Raw genomic sequence first — 17,087 nt, 5'->3', positions numbered from 1 at the left:
TGCTTCAAAGACTTGTTGGACACCTCAACAACTAAACACTTTTTCGCTGAAAGGAGGCTGGAAGACAACTGCATGTGGGTAAGAAAGACTAAAAACAAGAGCAAAACTAGTATAACTGCTGAAATCTTCAGAATTGACAACAAAGGAAGGAAATGTAGCATCTTGGTTCCTGAAGGTCCTGACAGCTTTGGGTGGAAGTCTTTCTTAGCTTTGATTACCTTCAGACCTTCTGCTCCAACAAAGAGAATTTGCTCAGAAATAAGGAAGGAGTTCGTCTCAAAATATTCAGACTCTTTCTCATCAGACTCAGACTCTTCCAGAAAATCTTATGCAAAAGTACTCTCAGACAGCAGTGAAGAAGAAAACAAGAAAAGGTACAAAGCAACATCAGACGACAGTTCTAGCAGAAGAAGTTCCTCGCTTGGTTTTAAGCCTTTTACTCTCTCAGGGGACTCCTTCGAAAAAACGGTTATTATCACCAGGCTGTGTTTCCATGATGATTGGAACAGAATCATATTCTCCCTAAGAAAGCAATCTGAAATAGCTTTCTCATACAAGCCGTTCCAAGCTGACAAAGCCATCCTCTTCCTGAACCCAGACCATGCAAAACTTCTATGTAGTAACAAAGGTGCAAATGGATGGTCTACAGTGGGAAATTATCAGGTTAAATTCGAAAGCTGGGATTCAAATTTACACTCTTTTCACTCTGTTATTCCCAGCTATGGAGGCTGGCTTCGTTTTAGAGGGATTCCGCTTCATTTATGGAACTACAATACTTTTCAAAACATTGGATTCGCTTGTGGTGGATTCCTTGATGTTGCTAAGGAAACAATGCAAACGGAAAAGCTCATTGATGCCAAAATTAAAGTCCGTTACAATTATACTGGCTTTGTTCCAGCCTCGATCCTGATCACTGATAATCAAGGCGAAAATTTTATAGTCACTACTGTTCAACCAGCCGAAGCCAGATGGCTCGTTGAAAGAAACGTCAGAGTTCATGGTTCCTTTAAATCTAAAGCTGCTGATGAATTTGATCAACACAACCCCTTAGCTGAAGTTTACACTTACAATGGCTTCCAAGCTATTCCGCCGGAATCAACAAGAACTCGCGGTGACTACAGTATCCTCAACTCTGAAAAGCACTCTATCTCAAATCACATACAAGCCAAGAAAAATAACTCCTCAGAATCTGAATACGATCCTTTTGATCAACAGCTCGGTGAAAGAAGGAAAGAGAAAGGGAAAGCTATCCTTCTCATAAATGATCAAGATCATGGCCATTACTCCAAGAGATAAAAAAGGATCTCCAACAGAAAAGTTTCTTTCTTATCTCCTGGAGGTATCCAATCATACAGTTCAAATACTGAGAATAACACAAAAGGAAAATCATTGGAGATCTCGACCATTAATGATCATTTTGAAAAGAGATGGAGTCCGCGCCAAAAATCCAAGATAAAACTCACGTACAGAATCAAAAAGGATCCTCATGAATTTATTGATGATCAAAAGCTATCCTTAAAAGAATCTGGTGAAGGAAGCAAACAAATGAATCTCTCGGTGGATATGGGCCCCATCTCTCCTCTGGAGTCCATGATACAATCAGAAAACAATCATGGACTAGCTCCTTTCAACAACCAGACAGCTGATGGAATTTCAAAATCAATAGATAATGCAGAAGCTAAAAATCAGACTGCCTCTGTAAAAGAAGGAGCTGATCAAAACAAGTCTCCTTCAAGATCCACAGCTGATGGAATTTCAAAGGATGCAAAGACTGGCAGTGAACTAGAAATCGACAGAGCCTTCAAGGAAAAACTTGTTATTTGGCTAAAGGAAAACGAACTCAAACTGTCTCCAAAATATACCAATGATGTACCTAGTTCCTCATATTTTCCTGTCGTTGTATCTGACCAAAATGTGGATATTGCAGGCCATGGGCCTTTGGGGGATAAGGGTAATACATGAAGGTCTTATGTTGGAATATTAGAGGGCTAGGCTCTCCCTCAAAAAGGGCCTCAATAAAATCTCTAATTTCCTCTTATGATCCTGATTTTGTCATCCTTACTGAATCTAAAATAGGCAACCTTCATTTGCTAAACAAAAACATCTTATGGAGTAAGACTGGTATAAAATGGCATGCTCTTCCTTCTACTGGTTCTTCTGGTGGCATTATAGTCTTATGGGATGACACCAAATTCAAAGTCAACAATATCAAAGCATGCAGTCACTCCATATCTTTAAATATTCTCAGCACAAATGGGAATTGGTGGCTCACCTCCGTTTATGGCCCCTACAAAAACAGTGACAGAACAAACTTGTGGCTTGAATTAGAGCTCCTTCAAACTCTCTGCCTTCCTAACTGGTTGATAACAGGGGACTTCAATATAATCAGATGGGAAACGGAGACAAATGCAAAATCACTCGATCGGAGAAACATGGTTAACTTCAACAATTTCATCTCAGTGAATGAGCTTATTGATCCCCCTCCTTTAAATAACAAATATACATGGTCAAATCTCAGATTAAATCCAACTTACTCTCGTCTTGACCGTTTTCTCCTTTTAAAGGGTTGGGAAAACGCCTTCGGCTTACATACGTCTCGGACGTTGGAAAGAAAAGTCTCGGACCATTTCCCCATCTTTTTGAAATCACCTTAAATCAAATGGGCCCCCTGCCCTTTCAGACTCAATAACTCCTCCCTAAAGGACAAAGACTTCCAGAAAAACTTCATAAATTGGTGGAACAGCTCCAAACAAGTAGGCTTCCCGGGCTATGCTTTCATTCAAAGTCTAAAATCTCTATCAAAACTCATCAAAGAGTGGCAACATAACAAAGTCAACCTATATGCTGCCAACAAAAAAGCCCTCATGGAAGAGATTGACATAATTGACAAGTTAGAACTCCAAGGAGAAATGTCTACCATTCATCACCAAAAGAGAATTTCTCTCAAATCGGACTTGTTAAGCATTGAAAATAATCAAGCTCAGATTTGGCATCAAAGGGCAAGACAAAGGTGGAACCTGTTGGGAGACGAAAATAACACATATTTCCACAGAGTCTGCACCATAAATCAAAGGAAAAATCTAATCAAATCCATATGCGACCCAGCCGGTATTTCTCTAGACTCAATTGGTGATATTTCGAGGATATTCATCTCTCATTTTCAGAATATATACACTAAAGAGAACTATGAAGAAATCCTTATTGACAACTTGAGCTGGAATCCTATCTCCTGTTCTCACCAATCAGAGTTATGCAAGCCTTTCGATGAACATGAAATAAAAAGCACTATTATGTCCATTAGCAACGAAAAGGCTCCAGGCCCGGATGGTTACACTATGCTCTTCTACAAGAAGCACTGGTCTGATCTCAAGGAAGACTTGCTGCATGTTTTCAAGGATTTCCACAAGAAAGGCATTGTAAATAACAATGTAAACAACACTTTCATAGCCCTCATTAGCAAGAAAGAGAAGTGCAGCACGCCTTCAGACCATCGCCCCATCAGCTTAACAACCTTCCTCTACAAGATAATGGCAAAAGCCTTAGCTAACAGACTCAAATCCACTCTTCCTAACACTATTGCGGAAAATCAAATGGCGTTCATTAAAGGAAGACAAATTACTGATGCAATTCTTATTGCCAATGAAGCAATAGACACTTGGAAACAAAGGAAAACAAAAGATTTTGTCCTAAAGCTTGACATTGAAAAGGCCTTCGATAAAATTAGTTGGAGCTTCATCGATTATATGCTTGCAAAGAAGCACTTTCCACACAAATGGAGGAAATGGATAAAAGCCTGTATCAGCAATGTCCAATATTCCATCCTGCTAAATGGATCCCCTAAAGGTAGAATCAAGGCGGAAAGAGGTATAAGGCAGGGAGACCCTCTTTCTCCTTTCATCTTTGTTTTAGCCATGGACTACTTAAGCAGATTGCTATCCCACCTGGAAACAAAAGGGGCTATCAAAGGGGTCTCTTTCAACAACTGTTGCAACATATCACACCTTCTTTTTGCGGACGATGTACTCATCTTTGTTGAAGACAATGAAAAGTATTTAAATAATTTACAGATGGCGCTCTCCCTCTTTGAGAAAGCCTCTGGGTTGACTTTCAACAACTCAAAGTCAACAATAAGCCCCATAAACATATCTGCTGATAGAACAGAATAGATAGCTAGTTTCTTCGGGTTTCAAACTAAATTCCTTCCAGTCAACTACCTAGGAGTTTCGCTGGGAGGAAACCCAAGATCCAGATCTTTTTGGGGACAAACAATTGAATGTATCCACAAAAAACTAAATGGTTGGAAATACTCACAAATTTCCAAAGGAGGAAGGCTTACCCTTTTAAAAGCTTCTCTATCGAGCCTTCCCACCTATCAGCTCTCTACATTCAAAGCTCCTGTCTCTGTATACAAAGAAATTGAAAAACATTGGAGAGATTTCTTGTGGGGAGGAAGTGAGGACAAACAAAATGCTCACCAAATCAACTGGAGCATCTGTACCTCCCCTAAGGAGTTAGGAGGCCTGGGAATTAGCAAGCTAAAGGACACAAACCAAGCCCTCCTATGCAAATGGCTATGGAGATACCACAATGAGTCAAACTCTCTTTGGAAAAAGTGTATAGATGCAAAATACACAAAAAACCATCAAGGAGACATTCCAGTGGTAGGCAGAAACAGTAGTGCAAATTCTCCTTGGAATGCAATCAAAAAATGGAAAGATTGGTTTGAATAAAAAATCAGATGGATTCCCAACGATGGCTCCTCCCTCTCCTTTTGGCACAGCAAGTGGCAAAACAATACCCCTCTGTCCCTACAAATTCCCAGACTTTATGCTCTCTCGAATATACAATCAGCTACTGTAAAGGAAGTTTGGGATCAAGGTTCTGATGAATGGAACATTAAACCAAGACGACCTTTAAATGAGAGGGAACAACAAATATGGAACTCCATCAAAATGAGTTTACCTCGGATTCACAACAACAGAGGGATGAGTAAGCCTTCTTGGAATCCAAGTGACAGCAATGAGTACACGGTGGCTTCAGCAAAAGATATTGCATTCAAGGAAACCTCAATTCCAAGGGAGACAAACTGGGAAAAGGAGCTCAAACATCTCTGGAGGTCTCACATTCCACAAAAATGTAAATTCTTCATTTGGACCATGGTTCATCAGAAACTCAACACAATGGATAACATCCAAAAGAGGAACCCAAGCATGTGCCTCAACCCAAACTGGTGCATATCCTGCCGATCCTCAAACGAAGACATGAACCATTTATTCATCCTCTGTCCCACTGCCCACTGCCCACAACCTTTGGAATCTTTGGAGCTCGGAAACAGGTACTCCTATGACCAACACAAATGTAAAAGACCTTTGTTTACAACTATGTAGGCTAACAGGCAGAAACGCAAAGAATATCATCAGCTTCAATTCAGCCATAGCTACCTTATGGACAATTTGGATACGAAGCAACAACCTTATCTTCGCGGAAAAAGACTCATTCTATCTAAACGCTTGGGAAGATATATGCACTCTCACTGGAAGTTGGTCCTCAAAAAGCAAAACTCTCAAAAATTACAGTCAAGCTAGTTTAACACTAAACATAAAGGCATTATGTAACCTCCCTATGTAAAAGATCCTTTGCAACTCCTTTTGATAATAAAATTTGTGATAGGGAAGCTCTTCTCTAGCTCCCTTCACTGGTATCTTTTCAAAAAAAAAAAAAAAAAAAACGATAGAAGTCTATCACTGGTAGACTTTGCTATATTTGCAATTTTTTTAAAATATTGCTATATATTTAATAATTATTCTAAAAATTGCTACCTATTATAATTAGCCAAATAATCCGACCTATGTCGGAATGGGCTCAACGCCACTGAAATTGGACCCAGAATTATTGGATAAAAAGTCTAAATTGGCCCAAATGAGTCTGTGCCCAAAGGATGGCCCAAATGCACCCAAGCACAAACCTAAGTGAAAAAAAAAGCCTTTGGAAACTAACAAATAGAGCAACCACACCACCATGGAAGGAGGGAAAGAAGGTTAGAGAAGATGATAATCGAAGAAGTAGCTCAATTCTACAAGTTTTTGATCCATTGTACAACATTAAGAACCTTGAGGTTGATCCAACATCGAGAACAATAAATTACTATACATCTACAGTGTATAATATTCAACAAGTTCAAAGACCTAAGCTAAAATTATTTGATAAGCTAAAAAACGAAAATCTTTGTGAAGTTGAAAGTTGAAATCTTTGGGAAGCTATAAGTTGATGATGCTGATTGTCTTTTGAAGAAACAATAACTATCATGTTACGATCTCGTGTGTTCAAGAGACGATATATTGTCAAATGTAGAGTTTGTCTCTTCTTGTCAATAGATAATCTCTATTTGACTATTTTAATTAAAACTACAATGTCCACACACATACATAAATAATTTCAATATTAATGGATTCTAATAAAACCCTACATGTTAGTGATGTTTTGGTATATATATATATATATGTATGTATATGTATATGTATGTATGTATATGTATGTGTGTATATATATTATTCTTTTTGCGCATTCTTATATTTAATACTAGCTAGGATTGACAAAGAGCAAAAGAGCCCAAATGAGGACTAGACTAGCATTGCAATTGGGCTACAATTATCCATAACTATATTATAAAGAGATTATACAATAATATATTGAGACTAAGCTTTCTTTTGGGCTTTCTACACTAATTGTCTAAATTCACTATTCCTTTTCCTAATTAGCATAATCGGCTAAGATTTTTCATAAATGTCGTGCTCAATAGTCTCATAAACTACTATCATAGTTACAAGAGTTCAAAAAAAAAAAAAAAAAAAAAAAAAAAAATATATATATATATATATATATATATATATATATATATATATATATAGAATCACATCTGAAATTTGTTTTTTTCCTTAATAATTTATTTTCAAATAGAGAAGACATTCAATTGCATAAAAAAAAACTTGAGGATTTATAGCGATGATATAACGCAGTATAAATTGAATAAGAGTTACAAGATGATAAATTATATAATCGAAGAAGTTTATAGCAAATATAACACAATATATATTGAATAAGAAGTTACAAGATGAGAAATTATGTAATTAAAAAATGTTTACTGCGAATATAACACGTTGTATATTAGAGAAATATACTACTAAAAAGTAGTGACATATGAAAAATATACTATAAAAAAATTAATTACATGTGGATATATATAGAGTAAACAAAAGAACATTTTCAAAAATAGCAAAATAAATTAAAAATTTACAAACTATAGTAAAATTTTGGATTCTATCAATGGTAGAAGCTTATAGATTTCTTTCACCACATATAGAAGTATATAAATGTCTGTTATTAATAGAATTTAAAATTTTGTTATAAGTTGTAAATATTTTGTTAAATTTACTATTTTTGACAATATCCCTAAATAAAAATTCATCGGATAAGATAGTATATAGGGAGAAAAACAACATTAATTATAATATATTAAGGTAAGACCAAAGCAACTTACGTGAAAAAAACATTAATACCATATCAATCAAATAATAAAGGAACAATCATAAAAATGGAGGAAAATCATTAAAAAATATATTCAACTGTTTTTTCTTAATCTACTTTTTACCCTTTTAATTTATTTCTTTCTTAGAAGACACCTTTTACCTTATGTATATACTAACTTTAATCCTATATTAATCTTTTATTTTTATATATATTTATTGATATTTGCTCATAACTTACCTCCCCACGTCTATAAAAAAAGATTTAGCTCAATAATGATAAGGAAATTTAAATCAAACACAATTTTAAAATAAAGAATTAAAACAATAATACTTATAAAGACAATTAAGATATATATTCTAAAAGAAAAAAAATAATATTAGATATTATAGAAATAGTTTTCAAATATGAAAAATAAACTAAAATATTTATAAATAAAAGGTTTTTTAAAAAATATAGCAAAGCAACAAAATATTTACACTGTATAAAATAACTTTAAAAACGGAAAAAACTCACAGGCTTGTCATGGAAAATACAAAAAAATGTCTCGTCAACAATGCGTGTAATATATTTGGTACACGATTGTTTAGATTTGGCTATTATTTGGTATACGATCGTTTAGATTTGTTTTTTCAACTCTATCATTTAATTTGGTTACATGATCGTTTAATTATTGGGTTACACGATCGTTTAGATTTGGTTATACACGTACCCCAAATCTAAACGATTTTTTTTTCAAAATTTGGTATAAATCTAAACTATCGAAAGATAATGTACACAACGAACGAGGAAAAAAGAGAAAAAGAAAAAAGAAAAAAAAAGACATGCACGCAACGAAAAAATAAAACCAAGTAAGACGATAGAAAGAAATCAGATTTGGAATCAAATATAAGAAAGAGTAAGACTATAAAAAATCAAGATGGAAGAACAAACCTGAAATATTTAAAAAATTACAACTTTGTAACTTTATTATACATAAATATTTGAGTTTGTTATATTTACGTAAGTTTCCTATTTATAAATACATAAGTATTTTAAATAAATTCTATCATTTATAATAATTCCACTAATTGTTTAAGCCACAATTGACGTGATTGAAAGAAAAAAAAAATCTGGCCATGTCGGGGACAAACTAGAACAGATGTCAAATTAAACAAATTCTTTTCCGATTGGTAATAAACTAAACAAAAACAACAAAAATATTGATTCTTGTGAATCTTCTAGCCAAATTAATAACACTAACAATGTTAATAAAATAATTATTCCGAATCTTTGCATGCTACATTATTTGTGAAACACAGACACGTGGATACTTAATTATTATTATTCCCTCATAATTTCTTCTCACATGTCACATGCTACATTTTTATATGATTTAATTCATCTTTTATTCAATAATTTAACCTATTAATATCCATAATAACCAGTTAATGATCGATTTATCAGTTCATTACAGCTACATTTTCTTATAATTAAAACAATAGTAGAAGTCATGTACTGATTTTTTCCATAATTATTAATAAAAGGTCTAATTGTCAATAAATAATCATCATTATGGAACTTTATATTATTGGGTTTATTTTGTAAGAACATGGTATATATGTCATATTTATTGAGTGTTATTCAATAATCTAAATGATTATTGTAATGTCGTCAAGTAGTCACCACGTTATATAATTATAATATTGTATATTAATTACATCTTGTTATACTATATGATTTTGTAATTCAATTTGACCTTATAATTTGAAATATTGAGTTGGGTGTCCTTATGTGACAACGCGTATAGTCTATGTGGCTTTGAAAATCATCCGTCACGGGATGAATTTTTCCTTCTAATAGAACATCATATGCGACTCCAAGTGGCCGCTAATAAGAAACTTTAAACTATATATTAAATAGGAATTTTTTTTTCAACAATAATAAAAATCGAAAAATTATTTATATTTTATAGAAATAAAATCACTAAAAGACAAATTTTATTATACTTGATTTTTTTATTAACGGTAAACATTTTGTTAAATGTTTTATTTTTCGACAATTTTTCTATTAAAAAAGATATGGACATTTTCGAATATTGAAATGTAATTATATGAATCAAAATATTTATAAAATATAATAAGTTGAAATTTCAAATCTATCGTCGACAACAGATATTGATATAATCTAAAAGTTTAATATATTTAGTAAATATCTTTGTCAACTTTGTTATTTATGATGATTTTTCTATTAAAATAAGATTGGATTAAATAACTTACCTCATAAATTTTAATTTCTTCACAAAATTAACTGTTTTTACCTTTGGTTTTTGAAAAGTTTAAAATTTTATTTTTGTTTCTTAGTCTTTGATTTAAAAGAAAATTCCAATGGGTCGCTTTAACTTTCGATTTTTGTATTTGAAATATTTTAAAATTAATCAATAAACTGGTTGGATATATAATCAAATTAAAGAATTTATTTAAAAATAGAAAAAATTGACCATGTACAATTCGTATAGAACAAAATTACTAAAACACAAAATTTATTATACTTGATTTTTTACCAAGGGTAAATATTTTGTCAAATATTCTATTTTTGACAATTTCTCTTAAATATTAATTATTTTGTGAATTTTAAAATCTAGAGACATTTTTCAAAATTCATTGACTTATTATATATGATTCTGTCACTTGATATGCATATCACGAAGTTAAGAGTTAAGAATTTGCATATGATCTATCGCTACTTAACGCAACTATCACGATTAATAAAATGTTTTAAATAAAAAGATAAAGTCCCATATTGACTACTTAAAATGGTATCTTATTATAAAAGTATTTAATCGAAGAAATAATTCTCATTAAATATAAGGGAAGACGAAATTATTGTTAATGAAACTATAATAATAATGTGTTTGAAATACTTATATCTTCCTTTCATTAATATTTCTACTTTAGACTTTGCTACTCTATTGGTCAGTCTACTTTTTCAATATTTTCTTTTTCAATTTGTCAAAGAATAAATAACTATCGAAAATATTTATAAAATATAATAAAATTTTAGAATTTATCAACGAATGATATTGATACACTTCTATTAGATAGATTCTAAAATATAATTATATTTTATAAATATCTTGATTCATCTATCTTGCTATAGTTGATTGAATCATATTAATATCTTATTTACTAATTATTTTATGATATTTTTGTTCTTAATATTCAAAAGGAAGTTCTTTTTCAGTTGCAACATCTTGATCAAGTCAAGTATTCAAAGTTAGTTATCTTTCTACACACAAGATTGTGGAGAAATTATGGGGTTGTCATCCTTTTTATGACTCTTCCCAAAATATTCTCATCATGCGATTGTTTATCCAACTTATTAAGAAGACAAAGCCTTTTGATTTTCATTGTAGAGTTTCAAAGAAAAGCTTCACATTTTTACAACAATGGCTTCGAAAGTTACCACCTCTCTCGCATTCCTCTTCACTTTCATTATCCTCTCATCGACTTTCGTTTCCTGCTACGACACATCGAACCCCAGACCTACACCTTCAACGTCCAAAGCAGGAAAAAAATGCCCGAAAGACACTCTTAAATTTGAAATTTGTTCAGAATTACTCAAAGGTCAAACCGATGTCGTTGCCATCGAGAAGCGTCCGAAATGCTGTAAGGTGATGGAAGGACTTGTTAATGTTGAAGCTGCTACTTGTCTTTGCCTTGCTATTAAAGCTAATATTTTGGGCAAGAATCTAAACATCCCTCTCTCACTCAACTTGATACTCAGTGCTTGCCACAAGAAGGTTCCAAAAGGCTTCAAATGCTAAATTTAATCACCATATTTTATTTTGCTTTATTGTTTGTTTTAGAATAATTTGAACAATTCTTCCTTTCTTTTATTTGTTTTTGGGTTTAGAAGTATGTGGGCTTTGCTTTTTTTTTTTTTATTATTATTCTCGTTATTTTTTATCCAAATTTTATCCACTTTCTTTTTAAAATAATTTAAATTTCAGTTGCATTATTACAATTGTTTGGGTGTCAAGGACTTAAGATACCAACAATGATGTGATTAAAAACCATTCATCTGTTGTTCTTTTTTGTCTAAATTATCTAGAAGTCAAATATATATCATTAGAAATTTTTAAAAGGCTTTTTTGCCCTTCAAAATTTCAAACTATAAGCTGGAAATGAGCTTAGCTTAATAATAATTGACATAAACGATTTTCACTCTTAGACTTTTGTCAAAATTTAATCCTTATCTAATTAACTGTAATAAAAAAATTTAAAACTGTGAAAATTGACAAATTATTTAAGAGGTTAAATAATGGAGTTTTTTCTTTATTTAACATTGAGGGCAGATTGGTAATTATGCCTAAGGGCATAATTGAAATTATATCAATCTTTTTCCTTTTCTTTTAGGTCAACAAGAAAAGAACAAAAAAGCAAGGAAAAAGGAGAGGTGCAGCCGACTTTTTGATATACAGAAAGAGAGAGAGTGACGGCGGGAGTTGACAGGCGCGACGGAAGAACTTCGACGGCGAGTTTTTTACCGACGACAGATCAGTCTTCACAGCAATAGCGAGAGGCGGCGTCGGTTCTTTCGGGTATCGTCGAAGGCTTTTTCGGTGGTCTGCGGCGTCGGGTTTTGCTTCGGCATTGTTTCGGCGTCAGTTGTCTGGGTTTACTCCAACGAGCAGCGTCGGTCTGCAGGCTGTGGTCGACGGTCAGCGTCGTTTTTCGAGGGTCAGCACAACGGGTTTTATTTTTCAGTTCAGCTAGCATCCGCGGGTCTCTCATTCTTGGTTGATGGTATATTTTGGGTTTGCCTCTTAAATTACAGATAGTTGATTTGTAAATTTCTGTAATTGTTCCTCATATTTGCTCTAAATAAAATCCTCCCAAACTGATTCTCAAAGTGGATGTAGACCAAATTGGTCGAACCACTATATATCGCTGCGTTCTTGCTCCTTTATTGTTCTCTGATTTATTCTCAATTGTGCATTCTGAATTAACATGTTTAGTTTCACAATCTGAATTGGTAAAGAAATTATAACAAGTGGTATCAGAGCTCCGTTCGATCCAAAGGAAATTTGGGTTTTGAGTAGTAGTTCGAAGTCGACATATCTTGGTTAAATCTTTTCTGTAAAGATGGCTTCGACACGATTTGAAGTATCTAAGTTTAATGGACATGGAGATTTTGCTCTTTGGAGAAAAAAGATTAGAGCTATTTTGGTTCAACATAAAGTAGCAAAGATCTTAGATGAAGAGAGACTTCCAGAAAATATTATAGAAAGTGAAAAAAGAGATATGGATGAAATGGCCTATTCAACTATTCTACTGTATCTGTCAGATGAAGTTCTTAGGCTAGTGGATGAGGCTACTACTACAGGGGAGTTGTGGAAAAAGCTAGAGAGCCTTTATTTGACAAAGTCATTGCCAAATAAAATATATATAAAGGAGAAGTTCTTTGGATATAAAATGGACCAAAGTAAAAGTTTAGAAGAGAATCTGGATGAATTTCAGAAGATTGTAGTTGATCTCAATAAAATTGGTGAAAAGATGTCGGATGAGAATCAAGCAGTGATTCTTTTAAATTCACTACCAGAAACATATCGAGAGGTTAAGGCTGCTATTAAATATGGTCGGGATTCATTGACCATGAGTATAGTGTTGGATGCCTTGAAAACTAGAAATCTCGAGATCAAGAAAGAACGCAAAGATGGCGAGTTACTAATGGCCAGAGGGAGGAGTGAGAAAAAGAGCTGGAAAGGTAAAGAGAGGAGTTTCATGTCAAAATCCAAGGGAAAATCTAGAAAGTGTTTCCTTTGTCATAAAGAAGGACACTTTAAGAAAAATTGCCCTTTGAATAAGAGCAGAGAAGCATCAACCAGTGAAGCGAATGTTACTGATGGGTATAATTCAGCAGAGATCACTGATGGGTATGATTCAGCAGAGACTGGGTATGAGTCTGCAGAGGTCTTGATGGTGTCTCACAGAGATATACAGGATGCTTGGATCATGGATTCAGGGTGTACTTTTCATATGACCCCTCATCGGGATTTTCTGACAAACTTTCAGAAAGTTGATGGGGGAAAGGTCTTATTGGGTGACAATGGTACATGCGATGTAAAAGGAACTGGTTCAGTGCAAATTGCAACACATGATGGGATGGTAAGAATACTTACTAATGTGCGGTATGTTCCAAAACTTAAACGTAATCTAATATCCCTTGGGGAATTAGATAGATCAGGTCGTACCATAAAATCTGAAAATGGAGTTATGAAAGTTACCAAAGGTTCTCTAGTTAAACTGAGGGGAACTTTAAGACATGGTCTATATGTGTTGGAAGGTACTACAGTTTCAGGCAGTGCTGCTATCGCGTCTGGTAAAGTTACAGATATGTCTATGTTATGGCATAAAAGGCTAGCTCATGTGAGTGAAAGAGGCTTACAAGCTCTATCCCAACAAGGTTTGCTAGGAGGAGTTAAGAATGTTGAACTCCCATTTTGTGAACATTGTATAATGGGAAAGTCTACCAGAGTAAAGTTTGGGAAAGGGAAGCACACGACCAAAGGTATTTTGGATTATGTTCACTCAGATTTGTGGGGTCCTACGAAAGAGGTTTCTATGGGAGGTTCGAGATACTTTATCTCTATCATTGATGATTTCTCAAGAAAAGTATGGATTTATCCATTGAAACAAAAGGATGAAGCTTTTGGAAAATTCCTTGAATGGAAGAAGCAGGTTGAGAACCAAACAGGTAAGAAGGTTAAGTATCTGAGGACAGATAATGGTTTAGAGTTTGTAAATAACAAATTCAACCATTTTTGCAAATCTGAGGGAATCACGAGGCACTTTACTGTTACGTACACTCCACAACAAAATGGTTTGGCTGAAAGGTTTAACAGAACTATCATGGAACGTACAAGGTGTCTCTTGACTAATGCTTCTTTACCATTGAAATTTTGGGGAGAAGCTGCCCAAACAGCGTGTTATCTCATTAATAGGAGTCCTTCTACCGCTTTAAACTTAAAGACTCCTCAGGAGGTCTGGACAGGTAAGGCTCCAAGTTTAGAACATCTTAGAGTGTTTGGATGCACAGCTTATGCTCATGTTAAAGATGGAAAATTGAACAAGAGGGCACTAAAATGCATGTTTATTGGGTATCCTCAGGGTGTCAAAGGTTATAAACTTTGGTGCATTGAAAAAGGGATGAATAAATGCATTATCAGTAGAGATGTAACTTTTAATGAGACTGAAATGCCTTACTGTGTTAAAGAGCAGCAGAAACAACAGACGGGTGATCATGTTGTGACAGAGGTTAGAATTGCTTCAGAGCTACGACCATCAATTGACTTAGATGATCAGCCTCCACTGGTTTCAGAAATAGAGGATACACAGCAGTCTGAATTTGATGGTATTCAATCTCAACAGGAGAGGATTTTGATTGATGAGGGAGCTTTTATTGAAGAAAGCTCAAGTAACAATGACCTACAGAATTATCAGCTTACCCGTGACAGAGTTCAGAGGGAAAGACATGCACCTATAAGGTATGGTTATGCTGACTTAGTTGCTTATGCTCTCACTTGTGCAGCTGACAGTATTGAAGCAGAGCCTCTTACTTTTGAAGAGGCAATTGTATCTGATTCAAAGAAACAATGGAAGAATGCCATGGAAGAAGAATTGTTCTCTTTGCATAAGAATCAGACATGGTCATTGGTTCCAAAGCCTCCTAATCAGAAACTTATTCAATCAAAATGGATTTACAAAATTAAGCCAGGTACAGGAGGTAACAGTAAGCCTAGATATAAGGCTAGGTTGGTAGCCAGGGCTACACTCAGAAGGAGGGAGTTGATTTTCATGAGATTTTCTCTCCAGTGGTGAGGCATTCGTCTATCAGATTAATTTTATCTATTGCTGTTCACTTTGACATGTTTATTGAACAGATGGACGTCACCACAGCATTCCTTCATGGAGAATTGGAGGAAGTGATCTACATGGCTCAACCTAAGGGCTATGAAGTGAAGGGTAAGGAAAACATGGTTTGTCGACTTCACAAGTCCCTCTATGGATTAAAACAATCTCCAGGACAGTGGTATATCAGGTTTGATACTTTCATTCTAAAGCAGGGATTCAACAAAAACTCATATGATGCTTGTGTTTACTGGAAACAATCTCAAAAAGGTACGTACATCTATCTACTGTTGTATGTAGATGATATGATACTAGTGTCTAAGGATTATGCTGAAATATGTGAACTCAAGAAACAGTTGAGTAATGAGTTTGAAATGAAAGATTTAGGTGAACTAAAGAGAATTCTAGGCATGGATGTAAAGAGAGATAGAGAGAAAGGTTTGTTAACCATCTCGCAGGAGAGTTATGTGATCAAACTGCTTGAAAAGTATAATATGTCTGGTAGCAAGGCAGTCTCAACACCCTTAGCATCTCACTTTAGACTTTCTTCGTCACAATGTCCTGTTACTAAACAAGAAAGGATAGAGATGTCTAATATTCCATATTGTAATGCTGTTGGGAGTATTATGTATCTGATGATTTGTACTAGACCTGACTTGGGTTATGCTATGAGTATGATCAGTAGATTTATGTCAAATCCTGGGAAGGAACATTGGAAAGCCGTTAAATGGGTATTACGATATTTGAAAGGTAGTGCCAGTGTATCATTGTGTTATAGCAGGGATTGTGATAAATCAACACTGTTAGAAGGTTTCACAGACGCTGACTATGCTGCAGACCTTGATAAAAGAAGGTCCTTATCAGGTCACATTTTTCGTTTATATGGTAATGTTGTCAGTTGGAAAGTTAACCTACAGCCAGTTGTTGCTTTGTCGACTACGGAGTCAGAATATATTTCTCTTGGTGAAGCAGTTAAGGAAGCAGTATGGTTGAAAAGAATTGTTGGTGAGTTGTTATCGCAGGAGTTTATTCCTATCATTCATTGTGATAGCCAGAGTGCTATTCATCTTGCGAAGAATCCTTCTCATCATGAACGATCTAAGCATATCGATGTCAAATTTCATTACATAAGAAACGTCATTGCTCAGAAAGACGTGGAACTGGTCAAAGTTCATACAGTTGAGAATTTGTCAGACATGCTAACTAAAGCTCTTTCAGCTCATAGGTTTAAATACCTATTAGATGAGCTGAATGTTAAATCTGGATGATAGGGAGTTTGAAGAATCAGTTTGGTGTCTTAAATAGTTTGTCAAGAGGGAGATTTGTGAAAATTGACAAATTATTTAAGAGGTTAAATAATGGGGTTTTTTCTTTATTTAACATTGAGGGCAGATTGGTAATTATGCCTAAGGGCATAATTGAAATTATATCAATCTTTTTCCTTTTCTTTTAGGTCAACAAGAAAAGAACAAAAAAGCACAAGGAAAAAGGAGAGGTGCAGCCGACTTTTTGATATACAGAAAGAGAGAGAGTGACGGCGGGAGTTGACAGGCGCGGCGGAAGAACTTCGACGGCGAGTTTTTTACCGACGACAGGTCAGTCTTCACAGCAATAGCGAGAGGCGGCGTCGGTTCTTTCGGGTATCGTCGAAGGCTTTTTCGGTGGTCTGCG

At 34.4% G+C, this 17,087-nt stretch overlaps 1 protein-coding gene across 1 annotated transcript; it reads left to right on the top strand.

Moving 5' to 3' along the window:
- Positions 1-10,945: 10,945 nt before the first annotated feature.
- On the top strand, positions 10,946-11,423 carry LOC127150933 (14 kDa proline-rich protein DC2.15-like). Its single transcript, XM_051089833.1, has one exon. It carries the CDS (start codon positions 10,952-10,954, stop codon positions 11,327-11,329), a length of 378 nt encoding a protein of 125 aa, XP_050945790.1. The 5' UTR covers positions 10,946-10,951; the 3' UTR covers positions 11,330-11,423.
- The last annotated feature ends 5,664 nt before the right edge of the window (positions 11,424-17,087 follow it).

This window comes from Cucumis melo, chromosome 9 (genome assembly GCF_025177605.1).
Source record: "Cucumis melo cultivar AY chromosome 9, USDA_Cmelo_AY_1.0, whole genome shotgun sequence".
NCBI lineage: Eukaryota > Viridiplantae > Streptophyta > Magnoliopsida > Cucurbitales > Cucurbitaceae > Cucumis > Cucumis melo.
This window is presented reverse-complemented; position numbering and strand designations above follow the sequence as displayed.